This window comes from Megascapheus bottae, chromosome 1 (genome assembly GCF_031878675.1).
Source record: "Megascapheus bottae isolate mThoBot1 chromosome 1, mThoBot2.hap1, whole genome shotgun sequence".
Lineage (NCBI taxonomy): Eukaryota > Metazoa > Chordata > Mammalia > Rodentia > Geomyidae > Megascapheus > Megascapheus bottae.
Window position 1 is genome coordinate 59,860,799 of NC_143509.1, and position 17,238 is coordinate 59,878,036.

The following is a 17,238-nucleotide window of genomic DNA, read 5'->3' on the forward strand; positions in this document are numbered from 1 at the left end:
TCTCAGTTACTTAAATACTAGCATAAAAAAGTCCAATCGGATGGCATGTTCAAAATACCAGCCAGGAGTCATCTACCCTAAAAATAGCTTCCTTAAAAAAATAATCCTTAGCAAGGCACCAGTAATCCTAGTAACTGAGATCATGGTTTGAAGCCAGGCAGGGAGGGAGAAAGTATGTGAAATTCTTATTTCCAATTTACTAGCAAAAAGCTAGAAGTGGAGATGTGGCTTAAGTGGTAGGGTATCAGCCTGAAGCAAAAAAGCTAAAGGGTAGAACCCAAGCTGTAATTACAGATGTGACACTATCCTGTCTCTATCTTGATAGTGCTTGAAACTATATCGTATTGGTGAACTTTGTTGTGAACAGTCATGTCCTAGGAACGTGGTAGGTGTGTCTGGGTGTATCACCTCATCGAGTTCTTGTGATAACAGTTATGAAGCCAGGGCCCTTTCACTCCCCACCTCCCCTACATTTCATAGCTGATCAGAGAAACCTACAAGAGGGGTTGCCTGTAGCTGATTAGCAGAGAGATGAGGGTGGAAGATCTGTTGAGAAAGACACAGGCCTGTGTTCTTTATAAACCCTCCTACTGTCTTCACTCTACAGGGTCCAAGGAAGCCTTACTCTTGAACTTCTCCCTGGCTCTTGGCATAGTCAGTTTTGGGGAGGACACTGGATGATCAAAAGGGGTAAGTGAGGGGCCGTGAGTTTGGCCTAGTGGTAGAGTGCTTGCCTAGCATGCACGAAGGCCCGGGGTTCGATTCCTCGGTACCACATACGTAGCAAAAAGCCAGAAGTGGTGTTGTGGCTTAAGTGGTAGAGCTCTAGCCTTGAGAAAATCCAGGACAGTGCTCAGGCCCTGAGCCCAAGCCCAGGACTGGCAAAAAAAAAAAAAGGGGGGGGGGTAAGTGAATTACATGTAGGCTGAAGAAATGAGATTTTCTGTGAAGTTCTGGAAGTAAAAGCTGTAATAGAACACCAGCCTTGAGTGAAAAAGCCAAGTGAGAGCACAAGGCTCTTTTTTCAAGCCCCAGCATCCACATATCAAAACAGAATCTGATGGATTTCTTTCTGATTATGAAGAAATTGCTAATAGAAGCTCCTCATTTGTGCAATAAATATGTTGTCTTTGCATAAATACCATATACTGCCATTATGGAATAATACATTATGGTTCTTCATACATCTATTTCTTCAGTAGGTTTTTAAAATTTTTGTTTATGTAGTACTGAGGAATTGAACCAGAGCTTCATGCATGCTAGGCAAGCACTCTATCAATAAGCTATATTCCCAGCCTTTTTTTTAATTTAAATTTTAGGGCAATTTTAGGCTCTCAGTGAAATGAAACAGGAGTTATAGAGATTTCTCACAAGCTACCTGCCTAGGAGTCTTGCTGAATCTCTCTCCAGAGGGAGCTGGTCTTGTATTGTTCATGTACTTTTGCCACTCTTAACATTGCAGTAATTTTATGATTTTTATAAATTTTTGTGAATTTTCTGTTTTCCTTTCAGCTGCTTGCTCCTTTCAGAGCAGTATCTCTCCATAATTAGCTCCTAGAACTTGCCCTGTGGTGAAAATCTAACAGTGAAATTCCCTTCTGTATAATTGATGTAAAAAGCAATTGAAGTGGGGAGAAAAAGAATAGTAGTTTCCAATCCAGATTTTTCCAAGGCATTTTTTTTGTACATCATTATCACTAAATCCCAATATCTATGATTCCTGTAATAAAGTCTTATCTAATTGGCCTCAGCAACCTGCCAGTTCACTGTGTTCACCTGGTAAGGAAACAGACTTCCAGTCTCCAGGAAAGGGACTGGAAGATGTGGGAGAGGTTAGAAGGCCACCAGGGATCCTTAGATGAGTGTGTCAGTCATTTCCCTGCCCCCCAACCCATCCAGGTGAGAAGAGACTGTCAGTCCATGTGAAGCTGTGACCAGAAGGCCTTCAGAACTGACACCTGGGCTCAGACCCCAGCTCCACTCTTCATTCCTCGGATGTTTTAGGTGAGTTACCTGATCTCTCCTTCATTTTCTCAGTATAAATAGGGAGTATAAAGTTTTCATCCCACAGAATTGAAGATTGGTGTCCCTCTTTCCATGCACTCACGTACATTAAAGCCACAATCCCAGCGGGATGGTATTTGGAGTTGAGGCCTCAGGGAGGGAAGCAGAGTAAGATAAGGCTGTGAGGAAGGAGCTCCTAGATACAAGAGATGTGAAATCTAGGTCTCAATATTGCGTGCTATGTCCGCACACATTCGTGTGTGTGTGTGTGCGCGCGCGTGTGTGTGTGTGCGCGCGCGTGTGTGCGCGAGTGTGCGAGAGAGAGAGAGAGAGACAGAGACAGAGACAGAGACAGAGACAGAGAGACAGAGAGTGCAAGCATCAAGTAAGGGCACATGAGCACATGACCAGTCATGCCCTCCCCCTCCCCCCGCCATTGAGACCCCCTGTCATGCCAAATCCTGATCTTGGACTTCCAGAAACTCTCCAGAGCTGTGAGAAGGAAACACACAGGGGTTTGTTATAGCAACCCAGGCCCCCTGAGACAGAGGGGCTACAGTGTCTGCTGTGGCTGAGAACACGCTCCCTGCAAAGACCCCTGTTGCCCCACAGAAAGTTCTAGTCTGTGCAGAGAGCCACAGCTGCCTGTGAGGAGTGGGGCTGGGCTGAAGAGCTGGGAAGATAAGTTCAGGTGTGTCCTACTGGCTCACTGTCTCCTGGGAAGAAAGCAAATGTGTGACCACCACCCTGTGACATGTGGCATAGCAGGAGTATTGGCATCCAGCTACCCTGAAACAAACTCTGGCTAGTGCAATCCTAGAAACTTCCTGGAAGAGACCAGATGAGAATTTACGACATCAATGTATGAATGATTTAACTCCAGTCTGATGAAGAGCAATTGTACAAATAACCCTTCTTTTATTCATTTTTTTACTACCTTTATTATTGACTTTCTATGATATTTTCACAGGATTCTAAACATAGATTATAGTAATGTTTAATTGGGTCAAATATTCTCTTTTGTGGTCCATCCCCCCAAGCTTAACCTCTGTTTTCATATAAGTTAATTGTGTTTAAAAAAAATATTTTCTAGCTTTCCTTCAAATTATCCTAGAAGTAAATTTTCAGAGGTACTCCCCTTCAATTAGTATGAAACTGTGTTGCAGATTGCTGATTGTTCCTTTATTATTATTATTATTATTATCTTTCTTATATCCCTACCTTCCTACTTCTTATTTGATAAATTTCATTTTATTATGAAGGGACTATGCCATAAAACCATAGGCATAAAATATACATAAATATAAAACTATATGTATTCGCTTTCTGCCATTCTATATAGACCTTGCATCCCACACTGCAAGGTCTTTGTGATTGATTTTTTTTTTTTTTAAGAGATCGTTGGAACAGAACTGCTGGGCAGAAGATGGCATTGTATTGTCAGTCATCATCACATTCCTCGTAGACTGGAAAAGTTCGGCTAGAAGCTTCCTCACCTGTATCTGCCTTGAAGCAGAGATAATCTATTACAGAATCAAGGAACATGGCCTTCAGCGTCCCTTTCCATGTTTCCTATAAGCTCCGATTGCTGTTGCTTTTGACCTTGTGCCTGACCGTGGTGGGGTGGGCCACAAGTAACTATTTCGTGGGTACTATTCAAGAGATTCCCAGAGCCAAGAGTTTCATTGCAAGTTTCAATAAGGCCATCACTTTGGGGAAGGAGCACCGTGGGACCAGTGAAGCATCCTTGAGAAAAGCTGAACTTGACCGCTGCCCTTCTGTGTCTCCAAACCTCCGTGAGTGTTTGCTTTTTTGGAAGTATTATCAAAGTTTTTATTGAATACATATCCAGAAAACTATAGAACTCAGTAGTGTCCAATTGGGTGAAATATCAAAAAGTGAATGTGTCTGGCCTGGATACTAAGAACTGGAAAGTCACTGGAATGCTGTGAGTTCCCATGCTGCTTTTGGTAATTACCCTGGTTTTAAGATCCTAAACACTACTAGATTTTTTTAAATTTTTTATTTATTTATTTATTTATTTATTTATTTATTTTTACTGTTTTGAGGTCTTACAAATTGGAAGCATTGCTGTGTATGAGGGAAAGGGCGTTCCTTTTACTCACCCTTTTATGAGCTCTTTTACAGGGGTGTCTGTGGTTTGAGTTTGATCATTCTCAGGCATATGCTGTATACCATTTTGTGTGCATACTTGGTTTTATGACCCAGCTGTTGGCATCTCAGAAGCACACAATGGAGTCCATTGATCTGGGCTGCTGGCTTGTAATGGGTATCTCCTCTACTCATTCTCCTCCACTCTCATTTCCAGGCTAGCCTGGGCAGGTTGTTCCCATGGAGCTGTAAGGGGAAAAATACAAGTTCATTCAAGCCTTCATGTGTGTTGACCTATGAGACTCCTCTTGGGAAAAAGTATGTTTCTAGAGGCAGGGACTAAACACTTCAGCATTGTGTTTAGTGTTATTTCTTAAATAGTGTGTGTGTTTGTTTTTATCTTTTTTGGTCAACCATAGGGCTTGAACTCTGGGCCTGGGCACTGTCCCTGCCTGAGCTCTTCAGCTCAAGGCTAGCATTCCACTTGAACACAGCATAACTTGCAGTTTTCTGGTGATTAGTTGGAGATAAGAATCTCAGAGACTTTTGTGTCCAAGCTGGCTTAGAACTGTGGTCCTTAGATCACAGCCTCCTGAGCTGGGATTACAGATACGGGCCTATGCAATCCCATATATATGTTTTGACTTCCCTTTACTGCCTATCCTTCACCTTAGATGGAGAGGCAGCTGATTTTAGTGAGGACAGGACTTTGGATAGGAAGAAACCCTGCTCATTTGATGTCATTCTCATTCTTCTTCATTTTCCAGAGCATGGCAGTTGTTGTTTTCCAGCATCAACTCTACAAATACATCTCTTGTGGTGGTCTCTCCTTCCACAGTGCCTTTCCTCCATCCATGGCTGCCAAGGGGATTCCTGTTTAGTGCCAGAAATCCAGCAGGATTTTTCTTCTTATGGAAAGGTTTCTTGGATTTCCCAATCTGTGTTCATCTCCAGGCATGATGTGGTGGTCACACACTTGCTTTCTTTCCAGGAGACAGTGAGCCAGCAGAACACACCTGGACTTACCTCCCAGCTCTGCAGCCCAGCCCCCCTCCCCACAGGCAGCTGTGGCCTCTCTGTATAGACTAGAACTCTCTGTGGGGCAGCAGGGGTCTTTGCAGGGAGGGTGTTCTCAGCCACAGCAGACACTGAAGCCCCTCTGTCTCAGGGCGCCTGGGCTGCTGTAACAAAATCCTGAGTGTTTCCTTCTCACAGCTCTGGAGAGTTTCTGGAAGTCCAAGATCAGGATTTGGCATGATTGGGTTCTCAGTGAGGGGGGGGTGGGAGGCCCCTGACTGGTCATGTGCTCATGTGGCCTTACTTGATATTCTCTCTCCCCTCTCCCCCCCTCCTCTCTCTCTCCTCCCCCCCCCCCATCTAGGAGCTTGGTTCTCACAGCCTCATCTTACTCTACTTCCTCCCTGAGACTCTACCTTCAAATGCCATTCAGTAGGGTAACATGAACACTGGGGACAAACCTCCAGTCCTGATCACAGACTTATATGAGATTCATTTTGGCATGGTTTGTCCGCTAGTGAGTCCTTGGAAGGTCAAAATTTTATTCTTTTTTTTTTTTTGGTCAGTCATGGGGCTTGAATTCTGGGTCTGGGTGCTGTCCCTGAGCTCTTCAATTTAAGCCCTACCCCTTGAGCCACAGCACCACTTCCATTCTCTGGTGGTTAATTGGAGATAAGAGTCTCACAGACTTTCCTGCCTAGGCTGGCTTTGAACCGCAATCCTCAGATCTCTGCCACTTGAGTATCTAGGATTACAAGTGTGAGCCACCATTGCCTAGCCTGCTTTTTTTTTTTTTATGTTTTTGGTTTTTTTGTACTATGGTTTTGAACTCAGGTTTTCACATTTGCTTACCAAGGACTCTGCCACTTAAGTCAAAACATTCTTTTTTAATTTTAAAGAAATTTACCTTTATCATCTTTAAATAGTTGTACAAAGGGACTTCAATTCAGCACGTCAATTTATAGTACAGTGCATCTTGATGCCTTCATCCTTCCCTCTTTCCCCATCTGTCCCAACCCCATTCATCCTCTCAAGTGTTTTAGTTCTGTTTTCAAATGGATCCATGAAATATTATGATATTTCACTACCTTTTTGTTCTCTCCACTTGTCCAGCATTGTTCTTGATTGTGTATTCCATTCAGAAGTTGCACAAGTTGAGGCATGGAAATGAGTTGCTAAAATGCACATTGCTCAAACTCCTCATCGTGTTATTTAAGCAGTACACTCGTTCCTCCAGCATAGGTGGGCGTCACACAATTCCGAGCAAGTACTAGACTGAGAATGTGATGTCCTGAGAGGTCATTAAGGAACGGAATGAGAGATTTTTATGGAGGTGGGTGGTAGGGAGACAACAAGGAAGTGATTGGAAGTATATTCTAGGAGATTAGGATATATCAGTTACGACAATGAGAAGGCAAGCAAAGGATCTAGTTGATATCAGACCCATTTGAGGCTCTTCCAGAGTGTACAAAAGAATGGGTAAAAATTTGTGATTGGTTTACTAACAAGCCACACAGGAAACAGTCCCAGTCTCCAACAGTTCAGTGGGCAAGCAGTGGCTCCTGTGGTGTGTGTCTCTCTTAAAACTCCCACCTCTTCCTGTTGCCTACTAAAGTAGGCATGACTTAGAGCCATCTTTGTCTCTCTCCCCCTCAGACCCTTCTGGAAGGCTCTTGGAGGCCTGCTGGTCTCCTGAGTGGCCAAGTGACTATTTACTCTGGGTGCTGCTGGCCAGAGACACCCCCAGTTCTAAGTTAGGCGGACACTTGAGTCTGATCCTAAGCAGCTCTGGCAAACGTGATTGAAATGGTTAGAGGGAACAATGCATGGAGACTGCTACACAAGCAGTCCTGCTTGCTCAGAAGAGGGGGGCACAAGCAATAAGATGTGGCATAGCCTGGACAGTATATAAAGGCATGGTGGAAGGGAGAGCTTAGGCAGACCATAGGTAAAACTCTGCCACTATCTTCCCAGTCAGCCTGCCCTGTAAATTTAGGCCACAGATCGTTTACTCAGCCTGATATTGGAACCCTTGTCTGGTGTTAGTTGCCACGTACAGCTTTGGATTTCAGCCATGAGATGGCTTCTGGTCTCACGGAGCCAGTGCTCTGCTGTTTGGAAATGTCTGCCACATTGGCCGTGCTGGAACATGGTTTGTCATCACTGGTGATAAACTGGCTTCTGGTTCCTTCCAATTTTTTCTTCAGGGAGCTAGAAGCAGGGAGCTTGGGAAATGGAGTTGGGAAAGCCTGTCCAGGCTTTGGATTTTTATCTTCTACTCTTCTGGAATTGTGAGAAGGAACAGAACCGAGGAAGTCCTCGGTTGAGGTCCTGGTCATGTTGGCTGATCACAAATGGCCGATTGAGGCAGAGGTGCCCACCTTGCCAGTGCTCTCCAGTGCCAGCTACTTGGTTATTCAGTTGGTTATCTTTGTCACGTGACTCTGTGGCAGCAGTTCGTGACTAATTCATAACTTGTAGTTTGAGCTAACATTCACAAAGCCCTCACAGTGTGCCAAGTGGTGGCTGAATACTTGGCTGTGGTAGTCTCAGGGCATTTGGGGACAGCTCCTGGCATGACTGGTATCCTGTGTCAATGGCAGGAGGTCAGAGCAAGCTCATCTTCAAACCAGACCTCATGCTGGAGGACGTCCAGGCCAAGAATCCCCAGGTGCACAGAGGCCGCTACCACCCGGAGGAATGCAAGGCTTTGCAGAAGGTCGCCATCCTCATTCCGCACAGGAACAGGGAGAAACACCTGATGTACCTGCTGGAACACCTCCACCCCTTCCTGCAGAGGCAGCAGCTGGACTACGGCATCTACATCATCCACCAGGTGAGGGCCCGGGGCCCTGCGGGTTCAGCCGTGTGGCCCTCTGTCCATTTTGAGTAAAGGAGTATGAGACTCTCACTAGAGGAGAGTTCTCGTACCCCATATATCCTTGAAAAGAGGAGAGGAAATTCTTGCTCCTGAATGGGAAGCCAAGGGATCAAGTTCCTTGAGACGTTCCTGCCCTAAAATAATGACATAGGCCAGGCACCAGTGGTTCTCACATGTAATCCTAGCGACTCAGGAGGCTGAGATCTGAGGATCGGTTTGAAGCCAGCCTGGGGCAAGAAAGTCTGTGAGGTTTTTTTGTTTTTTGTTTTTTTTTGTTTTGGTGGTTGTGGGGCTTGAATTACAGGCCTGGGCGCTATCCCTGAGCTCTTTAGCTCAAGGCTATCATCTACCACTTGAGCCACAGCACCAATTCCGGTTTTCTGGTGATTTATTGGAAATAAGAGTCTCACAGACTGTTGTGCCCAGGCTGTCTTTAAACCATGGTCATCAGATCTCAGCCTCCTGAATAGCTTGGATTAGAGGTATGAACCACCAGTGCCCAGTGGGAATTTTTTTGAGGGGAGAATATTTTTTATGTTTACTTTATTGTTATGATAGAGGTGATATACAGAAGGATTACAATTACATGAGTCAGGTGGTGATTACATTTCCTTTCATACAGTATCATGTTTCCTCACTCTCTCCTGTTCCCTCTCACTCTACCCATGAATTGTATAATTCACTTTCATCCATGTCTAGTGCGCTGTTCTGTTGCAGTTTTTTCACACTTTTCCCCTTGAGTTCTGTGCCTTCCTTTCCACCCTCTTGAAGATATACACGTGAATATTACATAAATAAGGTAAAAAAAACCATCAAAACTAAAAATTTAAGAAAGTCTTTGGTTTCTGTAGCTTGGAGTTTACTTCAGTACATATATATATATATAATATATATATATATAATTGTATATGAATGTGAGGAAGTGCTTAGGCCTTTGTGATTCTCTCCTAAGAGTATCCTCTCTTGGTCTCACTGTGGGTATCTAGAATACTATATAATTTATCATATCCCAGTATATTTTAGATTTAACTTCCGTATATCAGAGAGAACATTCACTGTTTGTCTCTCTTTGGCTTTTCTCTCCTAACATGATTTTTTTTCTAGTTCATCCATTGCCCTACAAATGACATTTTTATTCTTTCTAATGGCTGTGTAAAATTCCATTGTGTATAAGTACCACATTTTTTGGATGTACTCATCTTTTGTGAGGTATCTGGGCATTTTCCACATCTTGACTATTGTGAATAGTGTGGCAGTGAACATGGCAGGTGTTTTTTTTTTTTTAATCATATCCTGGCTCGTGATGCCACAGGAGTGTAGATGTGTAGGAGTGGTATGGCTGGGTTGTAGGGAAGATCTATGTTTAGTTTTATTTGTCTAGTCTTTTGTTAATTTGCAAGAATAAAACCAACTCCACAATGGGTGTTGATGGCTTACACCAATGATCCTAGCTAGTAAGAATCTGACATTAGAGGATCACAGTTCAAAGCCAACCCTGACAAGAAAGTCTGTGAAACTCTTATCTCCAATTAGCCACGCTGAAAGTAGAGCTATAGCTCAAGTGGTAGAGCACCAGCTTTGAGCAAAAAAGCTCAAGGACAGTGCCCAGGCTCTGAGTTTAGGCCTTACACACATATGCACACACACACACACGCAGGCACATGCAAACTCACACAACCAACAAAACAGAAACCACCACCAACTCCTGAATTGGAGCCAAAGAGAGCAAGAATTGCAAGCCCTAGCTTAGGAGGCTTTCACATTTTAAGTTTTGTTTTCTGTAGGCTGGAACGAAAAAGTTTAATCGAGCCAAACTTCTAAACGTGGGCTATTTGGAAGCTCTCAAGGAAGAAAACTGGGACTGCTTTATATTCCATGATGTGGACCTCGTGCCCGAGAATGACTTGAACCTGTACACATGCGAGGAGCAGCCCAAGCACCTGGTTGTTGGCAGGAACAGCACTGGGTATAGGTAAGGTGGCTCTCCCCATGGTATGAATGCTGGGTACCAAGTAGCATCCAGACTGTCTTAGGGAAGCAAGAAGTAGGAACACATGGCCCATTGTTCCTTGAAGTGCAAAGCATCAATTTGAGAAAAGTCCAATGAGGAAGTTGACAGAGGATAGAAAGAGGAAAGGAGAACGGGAGAGAAGGTTCCCCAAGCATTATACCCTGCAACACCAGTGAGAGAGAACTTCTTCAAGTTTCCCTGTCTATCACTGACTTTTTCTCTATTTGTTCATAGACCAATATTTTGACCTGCCATCTCTTCCCAGACTGCAGCCTCTTTCCAGGGTTTTGGGTATAAATGGGCAGGAGTGCTTTACTTAGCAGCCTGGACCTCAGGAAAAAGTTCCTGTCTTTCAAAGACACTTTAGGTAGGACATGGTGGCTCACTCCTGTAATCCTAGCTAACTCAGGATGCTGAGATCTGAAGATCTTGGTTTGAAAGAAGTCTGGACAAGAAAGTCCTGTCAGGGAAAGATGTGAGACTTATCTCTAATCACTCAGCAAAAAGAAAAAAGCCAGAAGTGGAACTGTGGTTGAAGTGAAAGAGAGCTTGCCTTGAGTGGAAAACAACTGAGACACCATTCCCTCTTCATTCTTCCCAGCCCCTGTCCCTAGGGGAGGAAAAGCTGTGTCTCAACACAACAGAGGGAAAATAATGGCTAAGAAAAATTCTTCTACACATGAACATGCCAGGGAGAAGTTTGCCTTCCATCTACTTCCTCCTTTGCTATCCTGGACAAAGGCCAGTTCCTGACTGGCAGGCCAGTTCCTTTGCAAGCAGTTAATTGTCTGCCCTCTGCTGGTACCTTTCTGTCACTGCACCTTGAAGCTTCACTCAGCAGTCCCAGCAGCCCCAGAAGCATGGCATGTTTTCATTTGCCACATACCAACAGGAAGTTACAGAAACTTGTCCCGAGTATGAGCGCAACAGAAAGAAATCTTGGTCATCACTGTTTTCCCCTCTTCCCTTCCCTATTACAAATAAACAAATGACTGCATTTTTGAAATTTATGACTACATGATACCCTTTAAAATGTGTAGGCTAGGCCAGGCGTGGTGGGTCATGCCTGTAATCCTAGTTACTCAGGAGGCTGAGATCTAAGGATCGGGTTCAAAGATAGCCTGGGTACTAAAGTTCATGAGACCCTTATCCAGAAAACCGGAACTGGCACTGTGGTTCCAGGGGTAGGGCGGTAGCTTTGAGCTGACGAGCTCAGGGACAATGTTCAGGCCCAGTGGTAGGGCAGTTGTTTTGAGCTCCAGAGCTCAGGGACAGAGTTCAATCCCCATGACCAACAAAAATCAATAAATAAAAATGCGTAGGCCAATTCCAGAGCCAGTTAAAAATCAATCATTGAGCCAGAAGTTTGGCCTAGTGGTAGAGTGCTTGCCTAGCATGCACAAAGACCCAGGTTCGATTCCTCAGTCCCACATACATAGAAAAGGCCAGAAGTGGTGCTGTGGCTCAAGTGGTAGAGCTCTAGCCTTGAGAAAGCCCAGGTGTAGTGCTCAGGCCCAAGGACCGTGTTCAGGCCTTGAGTTCAAGCCCCAGGACTGGTAGGAAAATAAATGAATCCTTTTCCAGGTCAACAAACCCAGAGATAGTTGCTGCCTAACAGGCCACTTCTCCCTCCTTTTGCCACTGCATTGTCTTCAGATGGTCTCTCCAGCTGTTGAGTCTTTATGGACCATACTTCCAGCTTATTTTCAAGAGCATTTTTGTGGTCTCCTCCTCACCTGAGAACTTGGACTTGAGTGTCCTATACCTCCTGGCTAGATTTCTCTGGGTATCTCAGACTCAACTTGTCCAATACATAATTGACTGTCTTCCTCTCAAAATGAATGTTATTCACTGCTGTTTTATTGCTATGAAAGGGACTCTCCTCTACCTACTTATCCAAGCCAGAAATCTCAGGAGTGGTAGATTAGATTCTCTAGAAAACAGACCCGGAGATAAGAGGTTTGTAGAGCGTGGATGTACAGAGCAGGTGCTGGAGCAAAGAAGCATCCATGCTGAACCTCAAGATGTAACCTCAGAATCCTTCTTGCCCCTTCACAGCCATTACTGTTCAGCTGGATTGTTACAGCAGAACTGATGTTGTGGTTCACCTGTAGGTATCAGTCACAAGAGACACCTGCTCCCCTGCATGCCCTGTCACAGGTGGTGGCATCTTGTGTCAAGGGCAGAGGTGAGCACTTGTCTAGACAGAAGGAAGAAGGCAATATGGGAAAGGCCAGGAGCACTGGGAGGTGGAGGGTTGGCTGGACATGCTGCTGTGTCTGTGGAGAATGGAAGGGCCTTGTTCTAATAGTGTGGCTTCCTCTCTCTGTCTCTTCCCTTTTGCTCTAGGTTACGTTACAATGGATATTTCGGGGGTGTTACTGCCCTCAGCAGAGAGCAGTTTTTCAAGGTGAATGGATTCTCTAACAACTACTGGGGCTGGGGAGGCGAAGACGATGACCTCCGACTCAGGTGAACACCCGAGAAAGGCTATTGCCATGGGGTGCTGCCATTGGTGGTGGTGGCTCTGCAAACCTGGGTTTCTGTAAAGTTTCTGTTGGTGCCAGCTCCAAAGCTCCCCAGGCTACAGGTGGAGGCTTAAAGAGTGGCCAGGTATGGAGGGAGGGCAGGACGACAAGTTGCTATCTGTCAGGCAGCTCAGGCCTGAGGAAGGCTCATCTACAGCGGGGCTCAGGGTATAGACAAGGGCCTGATGGAAACCTTATATTGCTCCTCCGGCCCTAGGGGACGCTGGCACTGGGACCTGCATGCAGAGCGGGGCGTGTCACAGCCTCTGAAGAGCTATACACCCTGATGCTGGAAGGATGGCCTCTTCCACTTGCTTTGAGAGCAGCTCCTGTCCTGGCTGAGCTATTGTCATTTCTCCCAGACTCTTTCTGACTACTTTTTACTCTGAGGGCCAAAGGAAGAAGGCCAGGCTAATTGGCCTCCTCTCTCCCCTGCTTCCCTTGAACCTAGGATTTTGTGGCTAGTTTTAGATGCACTTTCCTTCTAGAAATATGTAATTATTCATGTTAGACTTATAATTTCAGGATCCTCCTGATGTTGCCCCTACTTGTTGCCTCTTGGGAAATCAGTGTCTACGCTGAATGAATGGATGGTTCACTGTCTTCCATTGCTTTGGCATGTAGAGGCCAGTGGCTCCATTTGGGGCTTGTTCTCCTCCATCTAAGTTGAGAGGCTTGGAATGAATGTCTTTGGTGGAAAGGAATAGATCTCCTAGGTCAAGGGCACCACATGGCCCCACTTGCAGTGGCCTGTGTGTCCATGGTTTGTGACTGGATACAAGGGTGTCTGGTGGACTTAGGGCAGGACTAACAAGGTCTAGAGATATCCCTTTCCCATCTTTTCCATGACCTTCACAATGGCTCTTCATTAATGCTATATGGATTCGTCAGTATCATCTGAACACATGGATAGGCTATTTTTTTCTGACATTTTACATTGCCCATCTCCTCTCTTACATAGTAACATTCACAGTTTGCGAAGCCCGTTCCATATGAATTATGCTGTTGGAGTCTCTGAAGTAAGCTCTGCATCACCATGTTCATTTGATAGACAACAGGCAGACCTGAAATAGGACTTGTAGATTTACCGGGGTTGTAGATAAATTACACTTGGGATTTGAACCTAGTTTTAGGGTGTGAAGACTTGTGACCTTAAATGATCATTTTGTTTTCATTTTTACAAGAAGGCATCATTAACAGGGGTCCTGAGAAACCTTATCTTTCTGTTTTCCAGGATAGATTAAAACACTTAATCCATTTTTTAAAAAAGTAACTTAATCGGTAATATCTCCTTTATGTCTCATTAGTAAGTGTTCAGTATGATTCTTTTTTTTTTTTGTGGGTTATGGAGCTTGAACTCAGCCTGGGCATTGCCCCCTGAGCTCTTCAGCTCAAGGCTACCACCCTACCCTTGCGCCAAGCCCTACTTCCTGTTTTCTAGAGGTTAATTAGAGATAAGAGTCTCAGGTCCTTTTGTGCCATGGCTGACTTTGAACCTTGATCCTCAGATCTCAGCCTCCTGAGTAGTTAGGATTACAGGCGTGAGCCACCATGTCCAGCCCTCAGTATGAATGTTTACGAGCTCATTGCCTCAAGTACTAACATTATGTGAATTATCTGTAATTTTATGTTTTTTTGTCTTCCTCCTCCTCTCTTCCTCCTCTTTTTCTAAAAAAGACCAAAGTTTTCTTTTGCAGGTGATTCTTTTTAATGCCCAGTAGGAGAAGATAAGTGGGATAGATTAAAAAAAAATCTCTGTTATTTTTCTAGGGTTGAACTCCAGAAAATGAAAATATCTCGGCCCAAGCCGGAAGTGGGTAAATATACAATGATCTTCCACACCAGAGACCAAGGCAATGAGGTGAATGTGGGAAGGTAGGTCCTGGGTCTCTGGATCTCTGGGTCTCTGAGTCCCTGAGTCGGGCTCTGGATTACCTGTTATCTGCTGCATTCCAGCAGATAAGCCAGTTCTGTTTACTGAAGGCTTTTTATTAAGAGAAGACAAATGAAAAGGGGGAAAGCGGTGAGGGGAGGGATTCAGGCAAGAATCTATGGTAGAACCTACAAAACTAAGAACAGTGAGGGAAGACAGGTAGGACAGGGAGGAGAGAATTTTGAAAGGAGTGACATTGATAGAGGTATATTCATAAACTGCTTTGTTAAATGGCAACTTCTTTGGACAAGTACTTAAAGGTCATGATTTTTAAAGTCTTTTTTTGGAGCCAGGAGCGTAGCCTAGTGGTAGAGTGCTCGCCTCACATGCATGAAGCCATGGGTTCAATTCCTCGGTACCACATACTCAGAAAAAGCCAGAAATGGTGCTATGGCTCAAGTGGCAGAGCACTAGCCTTGAGCAAAAAGTGTCCAAGGACAGTGTCGGGGCCCTGAGTTCAAGCCCTATGACTGGCAAAAAAAAAATAGACCTGAGTAGGGAGACTGGTATCTACAACCTACAACCCTTACTTCAACAAGTGGTAAATTCGGAGTTTCGCATCTTCTTTCCTCCACTTTTTTTCCTTCTCCCCCTGGATTATTTAGAAGCAAACTGCAGATGTCAGAGCATTTCATAAATATTTCAGTATGCATCCTTAAAATATAAGATGTTTTCTAAGAAAAAATCCAATACCATTATCGTATATAAAATAAAATTGACAAAACTTCCTCAGAGCTGCCAGCCACCTGTAGCTCATGCCTAGAATCCTAGCCGTTGAGGAGGCTGAGATCTGAGAATCAGGCAGATACTCCTACCACTTGAGCTCATGCTCCACTTCCACCATCATTGCTTTTGAGTTCTATCCTGTTGTTTTCACAGCTGAGCTCCTAGAAATAATTTAGTTCACTGCCTGTCCCTCAGCACTGCCCATAGTAATGACGTCTTTCTTAGTCCTGTTCTTTTGCATGTTTGTGCAGCTTGTCTTTGCTCGAAGGCTCCTTTTTTCGCCACCTTCACTAACAAAATTGTATCTCTTAAGCTTTAGTAGAGTTTACTTTCTCTGTTCCTTCCCCAGACTCCCCGGTGGAGTTAGGTGGTCTTTGTTCATTTCCTCTACACATGGACTCATCCTAAAAAAATATTTTTTTTGTGCCAGTCCTGGTGCTTGAACTCAGGACCTGGTTGTACTTTTCTCTGAATTTTTTTTTTGTTTGCTCAAGGTTTATACTCCACCATTTAAGCCACAATTCTACTTCTGGTTCTTTGGTGGTTAATTGGAGATAAGAATAGACTTTTCTGCCCAGGCTGACATCCTCAGATGTCAACCTTTTTTTTTTTTTTTCATTAGCTAGGATTACTGCAGGCATGAGCCACTAGCTCCCTGGCCTCATTTTCATTTTTGAGACTCTTATGATAACTACATACCCTCCCTGCTTACAAACAGACTATTTCTCCAATATTGGAAATCCTCCGACATGAAACTTCACTCCCAAAGACCTGTAGACACCCGGTGGCACACATTCCCTTGTGTCAGTGGTACATCCATCTGCTCTGTGCATACTGAGGGGCTCCTAGAGAGTAGGTACTCACCTCTGTTATCTTCAGCACCTTCATGGGTATGGGGGGAGGGGGAAAAGGTGGGGCTGACATAGCAGTACATAGTCATCATTGGTGTCTTTTACCTTTAATGGAGAAAGAAAAACCATTCTTTCACTATGATGCCCGGTAGGCATTTAGGGACAAGGCAAAAAGAGAAAAACAACCAATGGAGACACCTGTCCAAACCTTGTTTTGTAATTCACATTTGCTCTGTCTGTTTTTAGGATGAAGCTCTTACATCAAGTGTCACGAGTCTGGAGAAGAGATGGATTGACCAGTTGTTCATATAAATTACTGTCTGTGGAACACAACCCTCTTTATATTAACATTACGGTGGATTTCTGGGTCAGTGCCTGACCCTCAGATCTGTTGCTGATGTCTAGAAGAACTGATTATTGGATCAATGGTTTCATCCTGGTGGACTTCTTGAGTGTCACATATTCAGAACTTGTTGCAGCTACTTTATTGGGCTGAAAGTTTTCCTTTATGCATTTTCTCAGGAGAACTCCTGGGTAGTATGGAATGTAGAACCATTCCAACAAGACTTTTTTTTTTTAAATTAGTCATTTTGGTCAAGGGTTAACTCTTATAGTATGGTACTTGAAGGACTAAATACTTTGTGTCTAGAAAAGATGGCATAAAGGCTTGAATGAAGGTGACTTGAGAACTCTGGTTGAAATAGACTTATGGGATAAAAGGCTGAGGGAAATAAGATGGCTGGATGTATCAGAAAACCAGAATTGTTCTCTTCCTCACAGTACGAGGATGTGTTGCTGTTACTTTTTATAAAATTCTACCTGGTTATCTGTGAAACGGAGAGTATGGGGGTAAGAAGGAAGCTACAGAAGAGGAGAAGAATGAGATGCAGCGGACCTGGGAATGAAGAGGTGTTTGGAGGGCTGTGGCTATCAGTCCCTTACAGTGGATACCCCCTGCTCCCATATGCCTGCCAGCAATAGTCTAGCAGAGATCACCATATCTACGAGTTTTTAAGACTTTTTTTTTTTGCCAGTCCTGGGGCTTGAGCTCAGTGCCTGAGCACTGTCCTTGGACTTTCCCAAGGCTAGAGTTCTACCACTTGAGCCTCAGCACCACTTCCAGCTTTTTTTATGTATGTGGTACTGAGGAATCAAACCCCAGTCTTCATGCATGC

At 44.3% G+C, this 17,238-nt stretch overlaps 1 protein-coding gene across 1 annotated transcript; it reads left to right on the forward strand.

Moving 5' to 3' along the window:
- Positions 1–1,896: 1,896 nt before the first annotated feature.
- Positions 1,897–16,744, forward strand: B4galt4 (beta-1,4-galactosyltransferase 4). The gene is made up of 7 exons (XM_090345917.1): positions 1,897–2,004; positions 3,400–3,800; positions 7,737–7,969; positions 9,799–9,986; positions 12,375–12,497; positions 14,324–14,428; positions 16,310–16,744. The coding sequence occupies exons 2-7, from the start codon at positions 3,548–3,550 to the stop codon at positions 16,440–16,442; spliced, it is 1,035 nt and encodes a 344-aa protein (XP_090202043.1). The 5' UTR covers positions 1,897–2,004; positions 3,400–3,547; the 3' UTR covers positions 16,443–16,744.
- Positions 16,745–17,238: the final 494 nt, after the last annotated feature.